A 22,151-nucleotide genomic window follows, 5' to 3' on the forward strand; every position below is an offset into this window, starting at 1 on the left:
GGTTAAACAAGGAATTAAAAAGCAAAACAAAAACAGTTATTAGAAAGGCCTCAGGTGAAAACAGACACCGTGGTGCCTAACCTCCTTTTAAAGAATTATTTAATCCAAACATGAAAATCAGTTTAGCACCAGTGCAGCTTTTGGGCTAGGACAAAAATTTATAGGACAGCTTTAAATGCAAGTGAATTCTAAGGAGCAGGGGAGTGGAGGGGGGATAAAAATCAAAATTCAAATAAAATGCATTTAAGAAAACCCACACACACACACGAAACCCCAGCCTGGTAGGATTCTGGAGCATTCTAACTCTATTTTAAGGGTGAAAAATATATGTACAACACACAGGAAAAAAGGACAAATTAAAATAGATCGTGGCTGGGATATAACTATAAACCACTATCTTTATATATAATTGGTGGCTGTAAATAGCCCACTGTCCAGCCTAGGGTAATAGTTCTGAGCTACGAAAAAACTTAAACCCAAAACTTCTTCTCCCAGTCTGTCAGTCTGAATCAGCCAGCACACACAGTGTCAGTGGCATGGCTCTTGGAACTTTGAGACACTAAGAACTGTGCTCAGAACAATCCATCTGCCATTTCAGCCCACAAACAGCACAACTGAGGGTTAAGTCTTGTCAGCTGTGTGGCAGGCCTGCCAGATTGGCATGGCTTTAGTTTGACAGAGCTCAGGTTAACTTTTAAAACATTGAAATGGGAAAAAAATTTGTAGATGCACCAGATTCAGTACATGTGTACACATCTGTACAGGGTGTGTCTCTTGGAGTGGTTTACTGGAGCTTCTGGAAAAGAAGAGCCCAGAAAGTATCACTCAAGCACCATGTCTAATATTGCTATCTTCTGCATTGATCTCAGACCTGCTTTTATACAGTGAGCATTGGGATCTGCTTATTGATTCACTCATTAGAGAAGGCAATAGTACTAATCATTGTACATGTCCTCCTGGACATATTCCTTATACACTCCCTTGCTGGTTCAAGTCCCTGAAATATTCTATGAGCTTTATGAAATTCAGCATTAGGTAGGATTAAAAAAGACCCTGGATCCTCAGGTCAATGAGAGCAGCATGCTAAAGAAAGCAGTGGAGAAGCAGCAGGACTCCTCAAAGCCTCACTTTCTGCTAGATCCCTTCCCCCATGCCCAGGATGATATCATGGTCCCTCCTGCTCTGCAACCCTGTAGTGGCAGCCAAATCAGAGGCTCAAGGCAGCAGGAGCTAAGGACAAAAAGCAAAGATCTCAAACCTGTACTAAAACCTGCAGGAGATCTGAAACATGACCCAGGCTGTTCTTTCCTTGCTATAACAACATGTCAGTTCAAAGGCTGTAGCACTATTTGTTTAATGTCACTCAGTAGATGCACCAGGGCATTGTAGCTTGGTGCTTTCTAGGGCTTTACACTGGGTTAATGCTTTTGCTGTCTTTCTGTGAAGACCACATCCTTTAATCTGCAGTAAAGCCTGACAGTTTACAGGGCAAATGCCCCTTTCAGTGGATGAGGAGCACAAAGCTTTGCTAGCATACCTACCAGCCTACAGAGTGAGCAAGAGAAAAGTACAGTAACATCAGGCTGTCATCAGGCTTGTTGAGAGTATTTGTCTTAAATAACTACAGCCCTGGCCACTGTTTTCTATCCCTATACTGGCAGATACCTCCCTCAGCAACAGTATGAGCTAGATTGACTGGACTAGTAACATGGTACAGTTGAAAAATACAAACTGGGGTGGGAGATGAAATAGGCTCTCCTTGAAAAAGCCTAGAAAACCCTGCTGCTTGAAGAATGGGCTAGAGAAAAGCCAGAGCCTCCAGCCTGATTTAGCTCTTCCCAATATCTGGGGTCTCTGCTTATTTCTTTGTCATTGGGATGAGTTTAGGCACAGGGGACAGAGAAGTGGATTTTCCATTCCATGAAGTGTGGGAGGAGCAGTAGTGTTTCCCAAAATGACCAGCATGAAGGCACCTACCACCTTTGTCTGAGAAGCAGATGTGCAACTGAAGGTGTCAAAGATAACCTGAAGTTTTAATTGTGCTCCTCGAGTGAGCTGTTCTCCTGCACCACTGTGCAGGCACTATGTGGAGCAGCAAGTTCATGACTCAGAAAATGCTCACCTTTGTTCTCAAGCACACAGGCTCTGTTTGTCTCACTGTTCCAGGCACGTGACAAGAGAAGATTGCCTCTGCAGCTTGTTGAGGGGTAGTGAGTATTTGGCATTGAAATATTTTTGGAGGCAGAGATGTGCATGTTTGGTGAAACACTAGGGCAAAAGTCTTCAATGTAGGCAGATTTTCCCCAAAAGAGGAAGTTAAATCACATAGGAAACATGAACTCAAGTCCACTTCTGACACATAGAATGACTGAAGATAGCATTCAGCAATCCTATGGCAAAACCTGCTCTTCTGAGAGATCTCTAGGGCTATTTCAATACCCCCATAAACCCACCTGCTGACCCCTGTCAGCCCTGCAGAGCAATGCAGCTTCATAGGATGTGGGTGTCTTCTGCCTAATGCATCAATGGCACTGAGTGTATCAACATACCCTAGGAGGTATGGTGAGGAAAAGGGAGAGGTGAGCCTTTGGAGTTTCCATTATTATTGTAGATTGGATAGACAGAGGTCTATTTTACCCTAGCTGAGACTTAAATTGATCTAGCAAAAGGTGTAGGTAGGAAAAAAAGCAATGCTGTACAGAGCTGCAGAGGGCAATCAAACCGGAGGCAATATGACTCGACAGCTTTGCCATAAATTGTATTTGTAAACCATAAAATTGGGCTTTTCCTGCATTCACAATATCAAGAAACCTGGGGAGACAGAGCTTATTTGTAAAGACAATAGTGCTTGAGAATGGGAAGACAAGAAGGCTTGACCATAAACTGAAGGCAATCCGATATTCCTGATTGCACACGTTCCCCTAGCCGCGAGCACATGGCAGCACGGAGAGGCAACCTGATGGACAACGGGTTGTCAGGAGGTCCTGACCCCGTCCGGGCCCACCAAGGAGCACAGTGCCACGGAAGGGGTGAGGTCCGAGTGGCAGTGTCACCCTGGGAAGGGCTGCTAGGGCGGCCAATGGCCCCAGCTGACCCGGCCGGACTGGCCCCATGCCCCGGGGGTGATGACCTTTCCAGGAGGTGGGAGGGCAGGAGGGCGAGTGGGCGCTGCCTCCCACTGCCGGTCTGTCCCTCCCGTGCCGGGGTGCGCAGGGGCTGCGTGCATTTCACGGGGCTCCTCGCGTCCGCCGCCCGCTCGGGGGTTCCCAGGGGCGAACACCGCGGCTTTGCCCGCTGCTCTCCCCGCCCCGGGAAGGCGGGCTGACGGCGCCGGCAGCCCGCGGCACCCCGGCTCACGGGGGCTGCTCCGCGCCGCCGCCCCGGGCCCAGCGCTGCCGGCGGGGGCAGCGCTCCCGCAGCGCGGCCCTCACCAGCTGGGCTCGGCCCCGCGCGGCGCCGGCACCGCCCCGGGGGTCGCGCCGCCCGCGGAGCGGGGCTCCATCACCGCCGCCTTCGTCCGCGACCGGCGGGGCTTGCGTGCCACCGCCGGCACTCCCCGCCGCCGCTTTATGTAACCCGCCGTCGGACCCGCTTATAAAACGCCGCCAAGGCAGAGCCGCCGCCACTCCGAGCGCCGCGGCAGCCGCGAGGTAACGGCGCGGGCCGGGCCGGGCCGGGCCGGGGGCGGCCGAGCAGCGCTCCTGGCGGGGCCGGGGCTGCGCCGCGGGCGGGCGCGGGCTGCGGGAGGAGAGCGGAGCGCGGTCGGCCGGGTCGGGTCCTGGCTCCGGTTTAGTGGCGAAACCGGCCCGCGGGACGTGGGTGGGAGACACAGGGGCGGGCACTGCCGTGAGGCGCTGCTGCTGCTGCTGGAGCCTACCTGTAGCCTCTGCTGGGCTTTTCTCGTCCTCGTGCCGTCCGTGCTTGCCAGTGCTAATCGGTAGCTTTACAGAAACCTGCATAAAAGGGTATACGGTGAACTAAACCGCAGAACCTAGCCAGGACAGATACAAGAAAAATGTTCGAAAGTCTAACAAGGTCTTTGTCCCTAGTGTCACTATCATCCTGTTGTTTTTTTTTTTTTTTTTTCTCATCATCTGTTGTGCAACCTTTCAAGTGTATAAGCCATCTCTTGCTGATGTAACTGGCATATCCTGTGCTCTTTCCCAAGGTTGACTAGCCTTAGAGTTCAGTATGGGTTCAAACTAAACAACCCCTCCTTTGCCCCTGATTATTATTTTACTTATACAGGAGAAAACTTAGGCAACTTGTTGAGCTCTCAGTGATAGGAAGAGGTAGAGAGGAAAGGACAATTCGCATTTCTTTAAACCTGGCTCTTGTAGCTCCAGTTTCCTAATAGGGTGGCCATCTCTCTCTCCCTGAGAAATCTACTACTGATGTAGTGCTGTTTTTACTAGTTATCACCCTCTCAGTCCTGTGAGTAAAGTGCAGATGGTGGGAAAGGGGTGGTTGGTGGAATACTTCTATCTTCACACAAAATTCGAGGAACTAGCAATGGATGTGTTTGTGGACAGGTCTTTCTCCTTGCTCTTTTAACCTGATGAGTACTTTGGCTTTCTGCAGCATCACAGTAATTTTTAGCATGTGTAATTGTTACTTTAATCACATTGATATCTCTGAAACAGACTTGTGCAGCAAACAAGATGCATGTGACTGGCCTTCATTTTTGTAAACACAAACATTTTTCTTGCTGTGGTTCTTTATATGGATTCATTAATAGGCTTTCTTTGCTGGGTTTGTTGGGGAGTAGGGGGATAAGCATGTTATGACTGAAGAAGGTGAGCTTGAGTCTCTACAAGTGGTAACAGCTTCAATTAGTAGTACCGACTGTGTTGCCAAAGATGGTGACCATCATAGGTAGGCTTGGTTTTGCCTCATTAGATGCCCTTTGAGCACGCATTATTTACTTCAAGAACACACTTCTTGTCCTTAAAGGTTAGTTCTAAATCTGTAGGTTTCTGTGCCTCTGGGGACTGACCACTGGATGTCTCCTGGTGCGGATGTCCATCCTTTTGGAAACTTGCCATGTGTACCGATTGGTGTGGTGTCATGAACTTGCTCTTCCAAGACACTTTCTGGAGAAATCTTTGTTCACATGTCTCCTTCCCTGCATGTTTCCGTGTTCTTTGCCTCAACAGATGGGAACTGCTCAAAACAGCAGTGACCTCCATGCAGTGGAGCTTGGCCTGTGTAACAAGAGCATGATGTCGGACACAACGTTCGATCACAGCGTTGTTTCTGTTGGAGAAGAGGAAGGAGTGGGCGATTTCCAACGTTCTGTTCCAACACAAGAGTCCCTCCGATCTCCTCGTGGCTCTGTTGTGAGTTTCCATAACATCCAGTACTCCGTTAAGCAGTCCAGTGGATTCCTTTGTAAACGGAAAATCGTGGAAAAGAAGATCCTTCATAATGTTAAGTAAGTGTTTGCTTAAATGAAATACTAGAGGGCAGGAATTAATCTGCTGCTGTGAACCAGTGACCTCGTGTCACCTTCCAGTTCCAGCTGTGCTGGTACTGAAATGACTGCCCTCCTGCCAGTCAGCAGATCTTGTAAGCACTTTGATTTGCTTTTAGGCAAAATAGCTGGGATACAGCTGAAGCAGTTTCAGTTATTGATCTGAGCAAATTAGGACCAAACTTATGTGAACTCCTCTGCCAGAAGATCTGAGGGTTCTGTTAACTATGGTTCAAGGTGCAGTCAGAGGAAATGAGCAACAGAGAGCAGTTGTTGCTTCTTTTCAAGACCCTGCTGAGCAGGGAAGACAATTTCTGTCTTACGTAGATTGCTTTTTATGTCCAGTTCTCATTCTGTTCTGACTGGCAGTCTGGGACAGAAAGGAAAAATGCTTATTGATTTCAGATTTAAGAAGTTTTTAATCTCTGAGGTTTTTCTTTCTATAGCATTTTGTTCACATCTACTAAAATCTGCATATGGGTGGTCCTTGTAAATGTCCTTATTTGTTAACAACTCTTTCCTTCTTCCAGTGGCATTATGAAACCAGGCTTGAATGCTATCCTGGGGCCAACAGGGAGTGGGAAATCTTCGTGAGTACCTTCTGCTCCTTTAAATGGACAGTCACCTCTTCAAAGTATTTTTGGGATTCTGAGGGTTTGGGGAGATGTGAGGTATCTGCACGCTTAGACCTTTGCATGCCTTTGAGAAATCTGGTGATGCAGCTTGACCTCCTGCCCCTCTGTCAGCCTTGTTGAAGTTCTTGCACCATGACTGTGTCACACACTTCATGTGCTCCAGCTGGTGCTCCATATTACTGCAGTCATCTTTGGCGGTGGCCCAAGTTAAGATACTACGCAGAACTGGGGTGTTTGGAACTCAGGTGTAGGCTCTGTTCTGACTGGTAATGGGGTGGGGATGGGGCACAAGCTCCCCTGGGGCGTGTAAGATGTCACCTCCTCTGAACTCTCTGCAACAAGATTTCCTTGAAGCTGCTAGGCCAGACCCTTCTGTGACAACTGACAGTAGTATGGTGTAATGCAGTCTGTAGGATGCTCTGGATCCTTACCCAACTTGGCTGTGGCCTGCTGGTGGGGGTGCACACATTCTTGAGTTGTTTGGATGAAGGCACAAAGAAATGCCATGTAGACTGTTTCCATCCAGTGCTAATGCTATTTTCTGTGGTAAGAGAGCTCTTTGTCACTCTCTGACTTTAAGAGTGTCAGACACTCGGAAATATGGCCAGGGTTTACACAGGCCTTGTCTTTGTGGTGACTATTGATCTTCTTTTCTGAGGAGACTGCTGGTTAATCAGGATGCTTTCAAGAGCAGCACTTCATCAGGGCAGTTTACTTATCTGGCAGACAGGCTGGCCTCTGCACTGGCAGTAAGGAGAATCCAGTGATACATTAAAAAAATTACTTTCTAGAATTAATCTTAACTCCTGTCTTTACACCCATATGGATTAATTTCCTTGAGATGAGAGGAGTTAGTTCAGTGCTGCCCTGGCTGGAGAGCAGCCTGCAGTGACTCAGCAGGGTGCTTTTGTCTCTGTGCATTTGAGGTTATCTGTAAATACACAGACCAAGTTTATGTCTATAGGGGGTTGACTGTTGTGAATTGTGAGCGTCTGTACACTGCCATACTGCTGTGGCACACCGTGTGCTGGAAAATCCTGGATGGACACCAGACTTTCTGTACAAAGAGCTAAAGCATGCAGAGTAGGGGAAGCCCCTTCCTGTGCCCTGTGGTTTGCAGCACGCTGTGAGCAGGCTGTAACTCAGTCCTGGCTGGTGGTACTTAACCAGTCAAGGGTAAAAGCAGCAGTTATTGCAAAACCTAATGCCTGGTGTTTGTCTGAAGTCTCCTAGATGTGCTGGCTGCCAGAAAGGATCCAGCGGGTCTGTCTGGAGAAGTGCTTATAGATGGCATCCCACAACCTCCAAATTTCAAGTGCATCTCAGGCTATGTTGTGCAGGTGAGTAACTGCCTTCCTGGAGGCCTGGGAGATCTTGGGATGGAAGACCACACAACATGAGGAAGCATCAACAACTAGTTTAGGTAATTTTCAGTGATCCCTACAGAGCCTAATTTGATAACTCAGCTGTTACAGTTTTTAGTTTTAATCTGGGATATGGAAGACAATAAGATCAAACTGTTACTCCAGCCTAGTCAAGAACAGGGGTGTGTCTTCCCCATAGCCACATGGATGCCCAAATTGCTGGGCTACTGTGACTTCACCTTTGGGCTCTGCCCTGAAGTGCTAGCAAAGATTTTTAAAAAAGGAGAAAAAAAATATGACACCCAAAATCTCTTGTTGTTAAACTCAGAAGCCATTCTAGCTGGCAGAAGTAGCTTCAAACTATCAGACAATAATTCTAGGAAATAAATAGATCCCTGCTGTTCTTCCTCTGATTCTAGCTGGCTGTGACAGAGGTCCATTCCACTCAGAGACAGGAAAAGCCAGCTGAATCTGCGGAAGTGGGTGGAGGCCTGGACCAATAATAGACCCTCAAAGCCCTGGGGAGCTTGGGGAGAAGGGGATTCTTGGCAGTCGTATGAGAAGCCAAATCTGGAAACGATCCAGGGTTTGGACTGCAGGCAGATGTGACACAGGCAGCTGAAAGCTGCCAGCTGGGGGGCTCTGCAGGATCCATGGGATGAGACTGGTGCTAAATCTTGATCCTGCAGGTCAGAGATCCCCAAATCCTCAGTGACTGATGAAAAGCCAGTAAGTTTCTCACAAGTTGTCACAATTTGAGACATTTGTCTCTCAAATGTCCAAAGCAACCAAACATAACTTTAAAATGATAAGCAACTTGGTCAAATGTTAAATGGTCTCTCCCCCTTCCCACTCCATGCAGTACTCCCTGGATCAGTAAAGACGGACCAAAAACTATGAACAACATTTAAGTTCTAAATAAATAATTATAGGATCATTTTTATGCAGAGAAGCATATAGGCATGCTAAGTCATATGTTATTCCTATAAAGCTGCTGATGGTCTCTCCATTCATGCTGAGAGTGAAGGTGTCATGCCACTGTTGGTTCTCTTTGGTATTAAGCTTAAATTCACAGTTTAGTTTCCAGTGTAGTTCTATTGGTGGATCTGAGAGTGGAGAATGGGAGGCTGGGGTCAGAGACTGAGGGGTTGTAGGAAGGGAAGGTTTGAAATGCCTAAACCATCTTTGGCAGCAAAGCAGCACATTCTTGTCTTTCTCTCTTAACTCCAGTGCCAAACATGGTTGACTGGTATATCATGTGTGCTAGTGATGCACTACATCTGATGTGGGCAGAGTCCCAAAGCAGGCAAGAATCTGCTGCCCTGCATCTTAGGGAATGTCTTCCAAAGATGGCTGATGTAACAGGCCTGTTTCTTAGCAGCTATCCAGTGTTGCAGCCCTTTTCTCATTGTATTGTAGGATACAGAATTGGTACAAATACCAAAGTGGGGGTGATGGAGACGCATGGAGCTCTGAATGGACCTGATGACAAATCTCTTATTTGGCTCATGGTTGTTGCAGGTTTCTGTAGGCTGCCCAGGTCTGCCAGCTGGATAGATTTGATTCTCCCTCAAAGGGCATGTGACTGTTAAACCTTTTTTTATTTTAAAGCACTTAAAATAAAGGTTTAGGTCCAAGAGTTGTACATAACTAAGACATGGCAGGAGCATCTTGGTGCAATACTCTTTCTTTTCTTGAGAAACTGCTGCCAGTGAGGAGCTCCTTGTTGGCAGCTGAACTCAGCAGGTGCTCTGGACCACAACAAGGTATGGCTTTTAACTGGGAACAGAGCTGACCAGGGTGGTTCCCTGAGCATCTCTACCTGGAACACTGAGCACTAGCAATGTCCTTTGGCTCTAACTGGACTGACAGAAGTTTAACTCTACAAAATCACTACCTGCTCTGCCTCACTGGCTAGTAAGAAAAATGCACATGCAGTACACAGCATTACTGTCTGCACTTGAACTTCTCAGCCTGAAAGGGAGGCTGAGGGGGTGCTGGGTTTAAGCTGTGGAGCCTGAAGAGCTACAGTCTCTCCTTGACTGCTACTGAAGAACTTTGAATTTCATGTCATGTAAAATTTGAGGGAGTTGTCCTTCAGTCTGGGTTCCACTGTGGTACGCAAACAACTTATCCAGTAAGTGCCACTGAGGGACTCCTGTCCCCACTCAGCAGCTGAGGAGTCTTTCCAACTGTCCATTGTACTTTCAGGATGATGTTGTTATGGGCACGATGACGGTGAGGGAGAACCTGCAATTCTCTGCTGCGCTGCGACTCCCCAGCTCCATCAGCATTAAAGAGAAGGAAGAGCGAGTCACCCAGATAATCAATGAGCTGGGATTAAGCAAAGTGGCTGATGCTAAGGTAAGCAGCAAGAACACCTTTCTCAGAAATCCTACTACCTCTGGAAATTGAACAACTTGTCTCTGGGCAGTATGGTGTGTGTAGTGCAGTCACAGAAAGCCAAACAGGAACCTGACTAAACCATATTGCATGCGAGAAATCAGTCTCGAGCTCAGGAGGCAGCTTGGAGAGAGGTATTTGTATTTGCTACTAAAAGGGGAAGATTTTGGACCATGTCCAGAATGTTGTATAAATTCAGAAGGGAAAGAGTCACTTAGTCATTGCATCTTGGAAAGTTGTTCAGTCACTTCCTGGCTTTGTGGAACAAGACAAGAAATTTTTTTTCTCATTTCTGAAAGCTCTGAGGGATGAAAAACTGGTCTTCGTTGGAAAAGTTCTGTGTAGAGCTTGTATTAACAAGCAAGCTACCAAAAAAAGGCATCCCCACACATCAATGCCTCCTCTGAATGCTGTGGCCCCACTATGTCTCTTGTCAGTGTCATCCTTGTTCCCTGAAGTCATAAGGCACCTGGTACCTCTGAAAATCAGGCTTAGCATATTGCTGCACAGTCCCTCACACTGGGTCAAACTCACCTGCTGTTGGTCCTAGAGTTCATTAAAGGGACTCTGAAAGTGAGCATGGCAGCTGGATGTGGAAAGCCCACAAGTCCAGAGCATGTACTGACTGGGTCTTGTTGCAAATATCTGATTTCTTCTGCATGCAGGTCGGAACTGAATTGATCCGGGGAGTGTCTGGAGGGGAACGGAAGAGAACCAACATTGGGATGGAGCTCATCACAGAGCCACCGGTCCTTTTTCTGGATGAACCAACAACTGGTCTTGATGCCAGCACAGCCAATGCAGTCCTCATCCTTCTGAAGAAGTAAGAGTCAGTGCTTCAGTGTGTTGCAATTCGGTTGTCAAATCATTAGTAAAAAAAAAGGGATGTTCTTATGACTGAGTAGTTCTAGTCCTCCTTTAAAAAACAAAAACATAAAAACTAGACAAATATAGTCAGAAGTAGTGGTAAATTATTTGTTTGGGTCTCTTCCAAAGCCTTTTCAAGCTTATGGGAATCTTTCCACAGCAAGCATTGGATTGGAGCCCAAAAAGCAGATGGAGCTTGGACAGCTTCCCTTTGCCACAACAAAGAATGGACTGGGAGGTCAGACCTTGTAATCATAATTTCTTGGCCTTCCATCTGAGTCTATTACCCAACAACAGTCTTGAACTCAGATAAAACTTTACCTGCAAATTTACCCTGAGTGTTCTGTGTTTTGGAGATGAGGTGTCTTCTGACAATTAGAATAAAGTTACATGCAAGGAGGACGAAAGAGGGTTATTTAATGAGAATGACTTTGTAATCCTGGTCCTGGGTTTGTGGCAAATTGTCTGGTTTTGCTTGTGGGGGTTGCTTTGGTCTGGGGTTTGTGGATATAGGTCTTTGATCATCAAGGGTCCTTGTGGGGCATCAGTGCTAAAGCACTTGAAAGAGCATCTGACAAATTTCAAGGAAAACTTGGTTTGAATTTTCTTTAGAGTAAATCTTCAGCAGAAAAGCTAAGAGAAATCTCAACTGGCCAGACTTCCACAGCCTGATAAGTACCACCTGGTACTGCCATTGTTTGCAGTAGGACTTGCAGTATCTGGTATAAAAAACACATAAGGAGGGTTTATACACAGCTGTGGCCTCAGGCTTTGCTAGCTGCAGACAACATCATCCTTTGGCTACCTGGGCTGCAGTGATGGTCTCCTGTAATGATGGGTGCTGTCTTGCAGGCAGCATCTGATACAGTGACAGAGAAGGGAGGGAAGGTTTTTCTGGGTCAGAACCCTGAGAAGTTGCCAAGTATTTGTCTTGGATTTTGATACTTGGGGTTTGCCTTCCTGAAATTCAAAGTGTGGTGTACTTAAGAGATGTTTTATTTCTATGTCAGGCTCTCAAGAAGGGGGAGAACCATCATATTTTCCATCCATCAGCCCCGCTACTCCATATTCAAGCTGTTTGACAGTCTGACATTACTGGCTTCGGGAAAGGTGCTGTACCACGGTCCTGCGAAACACGCCCTGGAGTACTTCAGTTCTATTGGTAAGTCTTCCATGCCAAGAGCAAAAGCAGCTGGCTCATGAGTTAAATCCGTGTGTAGATTCTTGCCCTAGCATGGGATAATAGGCCCATGCTTTTCTATCACTGGGATGTTAGAAACTGTATACATACAGTCTAAGAAGTGTTATGTTAGAACAGGGAAAAGACAGAATGAGAAACCTAAAAATTTTCAGACGAGACCATTGCCTTTGTTTTGCCTTGCATGAGGACAAAAACCAAGAATCACTAGATAATGCTTGTAGTTGTACCAGGCCTCGGTGGCAGATCCAGTGGTTTTTGAACCACAGCCTGCAGATTGGCAGCAATCTGTACAGATTGATCCAAAAATATGCTCTAGACTGAATGCAGGTGGGCAACCAAGAGGACAGAATTAAGGTGTGTCTTAAGATGGGTTAATAGTTGCCCTGTTGGGTGGCTGCCCTCTGTTCAAGTAAGCAGGGTGAGGGTGTCTGACTATAATGAACAGAGAATGAGTAGTGGACTTCCAATCTTAAGATGCAACCATGGACTCATTAGATTGTAAGCTTTCCCTAGCTTTAACGGAGGTGCTTTAACCAATGTCAGTACTTCTCTTCCTCCTTGTAGCCCACTTCCTTTCTCTCAGGGAAGATGTAGAAGTGTCTTTGGGTTTGTTTGTTTTTCATTTCCTCCTTGTCCCATACTTAGAACTGTATTATAAGAAGCTGCTCTTGGACAGCCCTTCCTCATCCTTGTGACCAGGGAAACACCAACAAGAGTTGAGCCTCTGGAGAAAATATCTGAGGCTGTAGAGCAGACATCCAGGAACTTCTGCTGAGGAACTGTGTGTCTTTCAGTGTGGAATGTGGTAGAACAGCAATGGCAAGGAGGCAAGAGTTGTCCATACTGAGTTGTGGTAGAAGCAAGTTAGAGATTCCTCCTCACCTGGAATCAGTGAATAAGCAGCTTTGAAGCTTTTTAGATACCCTGGATTCACCATCTCCTAAATCCTGTCCATCTACTGCTGTAAAGTAACACTTATGAAAAGCAGTGAAGTTTTCTGGTAACAGGGTTATGGAAAAGTGATATAGTATTAGACCTGACTTTTTGAGGTGTGCCCTGTGCAATGCAAACATGTTGCATGTGTGGTTTTGGTTTGTTCTGTTTTTGTTTTTAAAGGATATGAATGTGAACCCTTCAATAATCCAGCTGACTTCTTCCTTGATGTCATAAATGGTGATTCAACTGCTGTGGCAGCCAGCAAGGATGATCATGGACCTGTGGACACAGGAAAAGGTAAATTGCAAAGGAGAAATTCACTGCTGGCTAGTGTAGAAGGGAAATTGTATGTGGTGATGGCAAGCTTTTATTCTCTGGGTTTCCTTGAGTCTAAGGGCATATCTTTATCTTTACATTGTTCCTACTAATAGATATACTTTGTTTTGGGCTTCTTTAAAGAGATCAGAAAACTTCTTAAATGGATTTTTTTCACTTCAGTAGTATAGGAGAGCAATGACAAATACCAAAATTTTAAAAAAGCCTGTGAGGGAAAGACTGGAAAAACTAGAACTGCTTAGTCTCAAGAGGCAGCTGACAAGTTTTCGGTCACATAAGAGGCTGCTGCAGAGAAGACTAGGTAGATGGCTAAGGAGTGTTGGATTTACAGGAGAGTGAAAGAGATTGGAACTTTTAGGGAAGAAATTCTCTACCAATATAATGAGCGAAATGTTTGGAAATACTTGTTGGGGATCATGTAGCACATCGTTGACTGAAGGACTGTAAAGGAACAGATCTTGTAAAGCAGTTACACAGCAGTTCACATCACCAAAGTGATGGGAATCAGAGCAAACATTGATTTTTTCCAAATTCAATGAAACAAAAGTTTTCTGGTGCCATGTTACAAGAATATGGCCATTTTGTGCCAGAAAGAATGGGCAGATTAGCTAGGTTAAATTAAAAATGTAGGAGAAACCTCTCACTCAAGCTAGCCTCCTAAACTCAGGGCTAAGGCCTGAACAATTCAAATTCTCTGGGCATTTCTGCCTTTTTCTTAAGCCTCCAGAATTGCTGAGCTTATTGATGGGCCATATCTGAAGGTCAGGTTCATAGAGAATCACAAGCCATATCTTTTTTTTCTCACTCAGAAGTGAGCAGTGAAAATGGAGTGACAGAAGACAACGTGGATAGCAGTGTGGTAGACGTGCTGCACCAGAAGTATCTCAGCTCAAGCCTGTATCAGAGCACAAAGGAAGCACTGGGGAAAGTGGAGCTTGGACGGGGAAGCAAGCAGAGACTATCCAAGCAGGAGCATGAGATCACCTATGCAAATGGATTCTTCACTCAGCTCTACTGGGTGTCCAAGCGTTCCCTGAAAAATCTCATCAGGAACCCACAGGCCTCCATTGCACAAGTAGGTAACAATTGCTAAAAGTCTCAAACTCTTGCCGCTCTCAGTCTCATAATCTGTAGTTTGTAGGGCAGAACATGTTTTCAAAGGCAGTTAGGGAAGCAGAAAAGTCCTGTGCCACTGCCATGTAAATGGAGTGAGATGCTCAGCTAGCTTTGTGGCCTTTGGAAAAAATCTCCAGTTTAGTTTAGCATAAGAATACTGCACTGAAGATTGGGGTGGGGGGGAAAGTGCTCCATTCTCTGGGTCACATAGGGATCTTCTAGGATGATACTAATTTTGTGCCTCACTTTGAAACTTAAACTTGGTTATTCTATAAGCATGTTTCTACTAAACTCTCCTAGCCAAAGAACGAATAGAAAAGTGAAGAGGATAAAATCTGAAAAACTGTCATAAGGATTTTAATTGGGTGTGTCACAGGTATACATTGCCTCACAAGAGCAAGGCTTTAGGCAGGTGTGAATCTTAAGCCCTGCATATGACTTAATAATGTTAGTTCCTAATTTTTTTACTTACCTGAAAGATTTCTTTTTACCTTTTTTCTTTCCACTTCCAGATTGCAGTGACTGTAATTCTAGCCTTGGTTGTGGGTGCTATCTTTTTTGGTGTAAAACTGGACCGAAGTGGCATTCAGAATCGGTAAGATGAAAAAGCTTTGCTCATTTTTCTATCTGTAGCAGACAGGTTTGAGGCACAGGGAAGGAAGACCTTGGAATCCACTTGAAATACAAAGGAGCGTTGGGTTCACAAGTCTCAGTGCACTGCAGCATGGAATTGCCAGGGGTCCTAAAGGGGCCACAGTTTCTGTCAGGCTTGCACATAAGTACAAAGGGGATGTAAAAGGGAAGATAAGGATACAGCTAAGATTTACAGTAGCAATTAAATATCTCCATTCTATGGACAGAGAAAAGCACTGACTCTATGGGATGGTGATGGAGGCTGCCACTGTTTGATCTAGTCGTTCCCTCACTTTTCCACTGTTCTGTTTTGCCTTCTAGGGTTGGATCCTTGTTTTTTGTCACTACAAACCAGTGTTTTTCCAGTGTCTCTGCAATTGAGCTATTCATCAGAGACAAGAAACTATTTGTGTAAGTAGTAAGGCACTTGGACTGTGTCATACCCTGGAATGAGATGGGGCAGTATCTTACACACTGAACAAAATTATTACCACCAAAGACTTGATTGCTCCCTTGCAACATCAGATTGTAATAGTAATGCTAAGTGAGTCTGTAGAGCAGGGAGCTGAAATGCTAAGAGCTGGGGGAAGGAGGAAATGCTTTTACTTGCTTGCTGTGTGACATCTTACTGTTTTTCCTACTCACTTTTGGTAACAGCTTACTGTTTTTCCTACCCACTTTTGGTAACAGCTGCTTTTGAGGTCTGCGTGTGAATCCTGCAGACTGTGAATCCTTCCTGCCCCCTTTCTCACAAGGGCTGACACACAGTCTTGCAATGGTCCTAAAGTGGCAAGACTGTGCAAAAATGAAGGGAGAGTTCCTGGAAAAACTTTGCCATGGATGCTCAGATAAAGGGGGCCACTGTCTGGCTTACAAGAGCTCGTTAATAATCAAGTGCATCTGTGTTTAGAGGGATGTGCTTGATTATTACATTGTTGTTAAAAGTAATTAATATATAATTAAATATAGTTATTTACGTATCATTTATATATAATATCTTCATCGTTTTATATATATATATATATGTTTTTGTATGTGTGTATACATATGTAAATGCGCGTACACACGTACACTATACACACATGTATACATACATTTATGTTGAAAGTGTAGTTTGGAGGTGCCTCCAGCTCATGCAATAGAAGAGCAAGAGATAGATCCTATGCAGTAAAACAGAAACTGGAAATTTGTGCCTGAAATGTTCGTGTCCACCCACAGGCTGCTCAAAGCAGCTTGATATTGTCCCTAACAGCTCCTCAGGAGTGAAATTCCCCCACACTGCCATTTCTTGCTAGTCTGCCATGCTTGCCAGTGTAGTTTACCAGCTTTGTCAGTGGGGATTTAGGCACATTACCCGTTAAAGCATCTTTTCATGAGCTCCATTAAGCAACAAAACAATCATAATGCCCTGAACTGGAGGTGAGTTGATATCCCAAGGGTGTTTTCCCATTGTTGGGTATCATTCCTTCTTCCCTGGAAGCAACTGTATGAGTTAGCAGTGGATGAAGTGTTCCTCCAGTTTATAGAAGTCTAATGCTTCCCCGTGCTCTTGTATTAAGGATCTTTTTCTTTGAAAAGAGACTTAAGAGTTTTTTTATGATATTTTACTTAGCAGTCACACAGTGTTTTATTCACGATCCTTGGTGTGCTGTTTGACTGTAGGGTCTGAGAGACAGATCAGCCCTTAATTCATAGAGTGTCAGTGATAGCACAGAGAATATAAGCAATTTGTATAGAGAGGAGTCAGTGGTAGAAAAAGCAGAAAACAAATCAGGATAAATCAAACACACACTCTGAGCCTGCTTCCTAGAGAGCCTCTAAACCTGTGCAACTCCCCTCCTTCCTGTCCTCGCAGCCATCAGTACACCAGTGGATATTACCGTGTGTCTGCCTACTTCCTGGCCTTGATGATAGGAGATCTGCTGCCCATGAGAACTACTCCAGCCATCATATTCTCATGCATCAGTTACTGGATGATTGGTAAAGAATTGATGCTTTCATTGAACCTGTTGTCTTCCAACACATTTCTGACTTAGCCAGATTCCTCTACCTATAACATACTGCTACTTGAACTTTCAACTGATTTAAGTGCTTGTCATCATAACTTTGGAGGACTCTGGGGCAGGGGCAGAGACACCAGCAATCTAACACAGGGACCTGCCTGACAACGTCTTTTGGTAATGCTCTTTGGGCCTCTGAAGCATGCAAAGTTCCTGTCAACTCCAGACTTGGTCTTTCTTCCTGATTTGCCTGTCTTTTATAGGAATCCAAGGGTACCACTCTGGAATTCATCATGTGGTTGTTTACTGGACTCTCACCTTTCTGCTTTTTGACAGGATACCAAGCTGTTGCAGGGCGGTTCTTCTTCTTCATGCTGACCCTGATACTGGTGTCCTACACTGCCACAGCCATGTCCCTGGCTATCAGTGCTGGGATGGATGTGGTGGCTGTGGCCAATCTGCTCATCACCATTTGTTTTGTCCTGATGCTTGTAAGTATACTTGGGGGTGTGTGCTCCTTTGGTGGACGGGAGGGAAGAGGTGAGACCAGCTAAGAGGACTGAGTTGAGCTTTTCCTAGGCAGGCTAAAAGTGGTCCAATGGCATGTCAGCTCCATGCTTGTGATTTTATTGTCACTGTAGTCAAAGATATACTTCTGCCAGCTTGTAGTCTAAGGGTTGGGTGCAATTCAGTATTGTGATGCCACCAGAGCTTTCCAAACAGTGTGCCCCAAACACGTGTTGCTTTTTGTAAAATTAAATTGTCCTTACAAAGATTGATGTAAAAAAATCTTGCATTTCCAGTATAAGAAATCTAACTGGTCAACTAAATCATTTAAATGGAAAAAAGCCTTGAAATAAACTTTAGATCTGTTGATTTTTTGCATTATTTTTTGCTGCCCAAGTGGTACAAAAGGCACAAAACCTCTCTTTTTTTTGTAATTCAATATTACCTTGGGGTTCAAGAAATTACTTCAGTACTCTTCCCTGAGGATTTTTTTAAGAAAGAGAACAAGAGAGAGAGAAAGAAATTTTGACTACTTGGAGATGAGAGCTGTGAGTTCTTTTTGAAAAAGGTGATGCTGGTGCTGAAACGTCTTGCCTGTGAAACCTACCAAGTTACATATTTCTTGTTAGATGATTCCTGGTCACTGTCTGTGTACATACTCTGAGCCACAGTATCTCCCTTATTCTTTGATTTGCAATTTAAGCTGCTTTTGCAATAAGCCAAGTGCACTGCTTTAACTGCTCACTGTGGGTGAGAAGTGTGCATGTGTAGTGAAGGGCATGATGTACATTGAGTTAGGTCATAGTGCATAAGGAGTGACACATGCATGTCCTGAAAGTCAGCGGGGTAAGCGCAAGATCACTTGTGTTGAAGCAGAGGCTGAAGTATCATGTTTACCTATGAAGACCACTTGTGATAAGAAGTAAAAGCAAATATTTTTCCAGATGAGAGAAAGCATGGATAAAAGATGTAGGACAGAGGATAAAAGATGTAAGACTGAAATAATAACAGCTCATAAGGTTCCCCGTTTTTCTCCTTTTTGATTCTCCACTTTCTCATCTCTCCAGTCTCTCATCTCTTTCTTATTTCTCTTCTCTTCTTTACCCTCTGCCTAGCTCTACCATAGGATAGTCCTCCTGGGTAAGAAGTTGTGATCATGCTTTTTAGCTCACATGTGGGTGTAGAAAACCTTTCTGACCTCTTTGCAAGCAGTTCAGCTGGAGTACTCAGGTGTGCTGTCGGGCCAGTGGCATGGGAGTGCTGCAAGGCTCCAACTCATGTCTGTGGGTACAGGGATGACAGCAGTAGTAGGTCCCTCAATCCCAGTGCACCTCTGCTGGGAGCTGCAGCATCTGTGCAGGAATGGTATTATTTGCAATAAACAGTTTGTGACTCGTCAATCTCCTGTGTTCTATTTCAGATCTTTTCTGGCCTCTTAGTGAACCTCCCTTCAGTAATGGGCTGGCTGAACTGGCTCAAGTACTTCAGCATCCCCCGATATGGCCTCACTGTGAGTAGAAAGTAGCATTGGTCTCCTTTGAGTAATGTAGCCACACTGCTGCTTCCTGGAAAGGTTTTGAGTATAAAGTTTGAAATTCTCTTAAAAGCCAGATTTGGTTTGTTTCATTGCATGAACATGGTAAAAAAAAAAATAAACCAGCCAGCCTCAAAAAGGAAGCGAAATTTAGAACTCTGTGTGAGAGCTAGAAGTCTCAGGGACTGAACAAACATTTTGTGTTACAGAATTAGTGCTGCTTGGACAGCTGCAGAGCAAGCTGTCCAGTCAAGCACTAATTCCTAGCCTGAGTAGTTGATCCTTGTGGTTTAGAATAGAATCAAATATTGTCCAGCCTCTCCAGACACTACTGTATGGGTGGCCAGCTGGGGCCAATGACTTTCCAACTGGTTAAGGGATTTGCTATAGTGCACGAGTGTCTCAGTCTTCAGAGTGGCCTCCTCTGAAATGAAATTTGACTTTTCTGAATAGTAAGGAGCCTGGGGTACCAGAAATCTAAGGGTGCAGCTGCTTGAAACAGAAAATAGAGCAGGTCACAGGTGGAGTTGTTTCCATCTCCTGTTTGCATCTTTGCCAAGCCTCTTTGGAAGGAATAGTGTCCTACTTCAAGTAACAATGACTGAAATGAATTCTGGAGCTGGTGCAGGGTGGGAGATGCGTGAGACCTCATTGCTTGGGTATCACTGAGATGGTTTATCAGTGTTATTTAATGTAGAAGAGTCCTCTGAGATAGCAGTGAGTGCAGAATGCCAGTGCTGGGGAACCTTTCACCTCTTGCTTTGGCTGACTTGGCCATGCCTTCAGTGTGGTGATGCTGGGGTCTCTGCATGCAGCCACATGATTTTCTGGATCAGTAGATTGACCCAGGTGAATGTGGATGAACAGAAACTTGTAGCTGGCAAGACGGAAACCCGTGGCTGAGTAACTTTGAAGCCAAAGCCTGGGACATTGAACCACCTTGCATGTAGAACTCGGAGCACTTGCTAAGAAAAGCAGTGTCTAAGAGCTTGAAAATAAAAAGGAACGTGAACATATGATTCCAAGAATGGTGGTATGTGTATTCTAATAATCAAGTTCCTTTGAAGTGTTTCAGTTTTAACAGTCCAAACCATGAACTCTGCAAAACTCTTGTGTCTTCCTCTTTCCCTAGGCCCTTCAGGTAAATGAGTACAGAGATCTCTACTTCTGTGGTGAGAAGAATCCAAATACTACAGTGTTAGTGGGAGACACAGGCAGTTGTCCCCCCAATATTTCAGAAGAAATGTAAGTAACTCAGGATGGTTCTGGGCCTGAATAGTGATTACTTGAAGGGAAGTCTGACTGTGTCAAATTTTTATACTATTATTATACTATTTTCAGAATAACCACTTACAAGCCAGTCTCAAATTGTCCCAAAGTAATGTATTTTAGGATTATACAGTAAAACTCCACAATTACCCAAGAGCAAAGTAGGGATGAAACTTTACTTGTAAAAATAGACAGATTAGCTAAATTAAGTTTTGTATTTCATAACTTAGCCTGATTGATCAGTTTTCCTAAACAAATCCAGAGTCACTTAACAATGGAAATGCAGTGTGTGGACAGCTACAGAGTTGCTAGAAAGCAGTAGACCTGTGATCAGAAACATGCCTCTCCCACAGAACTTCTAAATATTAACCTTCCTGCAGATCCAGAGAAAGGTATCTCTCTCACAGTGCTTCATTTTGCCCCATTTGAGACGCTCTTGGCTATTGATACCTTAACCTGTAGCAGTGCAACTATTTCATGATTCGTACTAGAAAACTAGCAAGCTGAATATTTTGCAGGGAGCAGTGCTAGAGTACTGTTTCCATGGCTTTTGGACTTCCAGTGATTGTTGAGGGGAAGCTAATGCTTCTGTACTTACTATGGTTTAAGATGGTTCTGAGGTTTCCTCATAAATTGCCAGTTATTTATAAAGAACAGTTAGGTTGCTACTGAAAAATTATGAGAACTAGAGATCTATATTTGTCCCTTGAGTTTTATTTGGTGATGGATTGTCTATTTCTATCACCTGTTTTGCAGAGTTGAGGGTAGAAGGATCTTTGAGAAACAATAATAATTACCTGAAGATGTGTGCTACATAGTAATATTAACTTGTGCCCTGTGCTTTTCTGCAGGTGTTCTGGTGAAGCATACCTGTGCAGCCAAGGAATTGCCCCTACCAGCTGGGCAATGTGGGAAAACATAGTGGCTCTCTTCTGCATGACTGTCATCTTCCTTATCATTGCCTATGCAAAACTCCGGTTCATGAGGAAGTTCACATAGACTCCTGTGTTGCCTTGCCCTGCAGCTTCTCAGGTGCTAAAACTGCAGAGCTTGTTAGGGCCTGCTGGAGAGTGCCAAAATGTTTCAGCTGACTTTACTGGACTTCAGATGGGAGACCTATTCCCCTGTTTCTGGAGCATGATCTCCACAGGACTGTGGGTTTTAAGAAGAAATGCATTAATGTACATTGTGTAAGTGATTTTTCCCAAGAAAATACAATTCTCATAATTCCTTAGGTACATATCAAACTTTCTATTGTAAACCATTATTATTCTGTGGCCAGCTTATACACAAAATATTCCATTGGACATGTGAGCTTCTCCATCACAAAAGGTGGAAGGTGGTGGTGGCATTTATACAATGATATGTTGTCCCTTGTTAGTGCTTGTAACATATGAGGAAAGACAGAGACCATTCACAATGTGTTGGAGATGCATTTGAGTTTGAAGTCAGTAGAGACCAAGCACTCATTACCAGGAAAGAACAGTTGTACTTGTAGTAGCTTCTCAGTGGAAGCTACTTCCAGAAACAACATTAGCTTAATTAAAAACTAAATAGCAGTGGTGTTAGACATCTCACCTAAGAAGAGAAATATGTACTGTTGTACTGCAGGAAAAGAGAAACCAAAAAACCTCCCCTCCCCCCCACAAACAGCAAGAAATATATTTACTACTTTAAAGGATGAGAGGGAATGCCCTTTTTCTTTATTATTTTCTAAATAAAAATTTGTATGCTTACTACTGGCAGAAGTTTTTAACAACAGACTCAGTTCTTAGCTGCACTAGCTGTATATAGTGCTACTTACACTATGGACTGAAAAAAACCTATGTAGCTACGGCTGTGGCAACTACAGCAACGTGTACCACAGTCCCCACAGT

At 44.6% G+C, this 22,151-nt stretch overlaps 1 protein-coding gene across 1 annotated transcript; it reads left to right on the forward strand.

Moving 5' to 3' along the window:
• Positions 1–3,537: 3,537 nt before the first annotated feature.
• LOC136559311 (broad substrate specificity ATP-binding cassette transporter ABCG2-like) lies at positions 3,538–22,010 on the forward strand. Its single transcript, XM_066554448.1, has 16 exons — positions 3,538–3,650; positions 5,157–5,434; positions 6,004–6,063; positions 7,334–7,448; positions 9,684–9,836; positions 10,541–10,698; positions 11,753–11,904; positions 13,060–13,176; positions 14,025–14,290; positions 14,844–14,926; positions 15,286–15,375; positions 16,820–16,944; positions 17,301–17,455; positions 18,892–18,981; positions 20,138–20,250; positions 21,126–22,010. The coding sequence occupies exons 2-16, from the start codon at positions 5,157–5,159 to the stop codon at positions 21,271–21,273; spliced, it is 2,103 nt and encodes a 700-aa protein (XP_066410545.1). The 5' UTR covers positions 3,538–3,650; the 3' UTR covers positions 21,274–22,010.
• The last annotated feature ends 141 nt before the right edge of the window (positions 22,011–22,151 follow it).

The sequence above is a fragment of the Molothrus aeneus genome, chromosome 8, assembly GCF_037042795.1.
Source record: "Molothrus aeneus isolate 106 chromosome 8, BPBGC_Maene_1.0, whole genome shotgun sequence".
NCBI lineage: Eukaryota > Metazoa > Chordata > Aves > Passeriformes > Icteridae > Molothrus > Molothrus aeneus.

Bases quoted from the DNA above. Each gene is read 5' to 3' on its own strand.
- LOC136559311 (XM_066554448.1), top strand. From the start codon at position 5,157: ATGGGAACTGCTCAAAACAGCAGTGACCTCCATGCAGTGGAGCTTGGC. The intron at 6,064-7,333 runs GTGAGTACCTTC...GTTTGTCTGAAG, and splicing joins ACAGGGAGTGGGAAATCTTC to TCTCCTAGATGTGCTGGCTG. The intron at 14,927-15,285 runs GTAAGATGAAAA...TTTGCCTTCTAG, and splicing joins CGAAGTGGCATTCAGAATCG to GGTTGGATCCTTGTTTTTTG.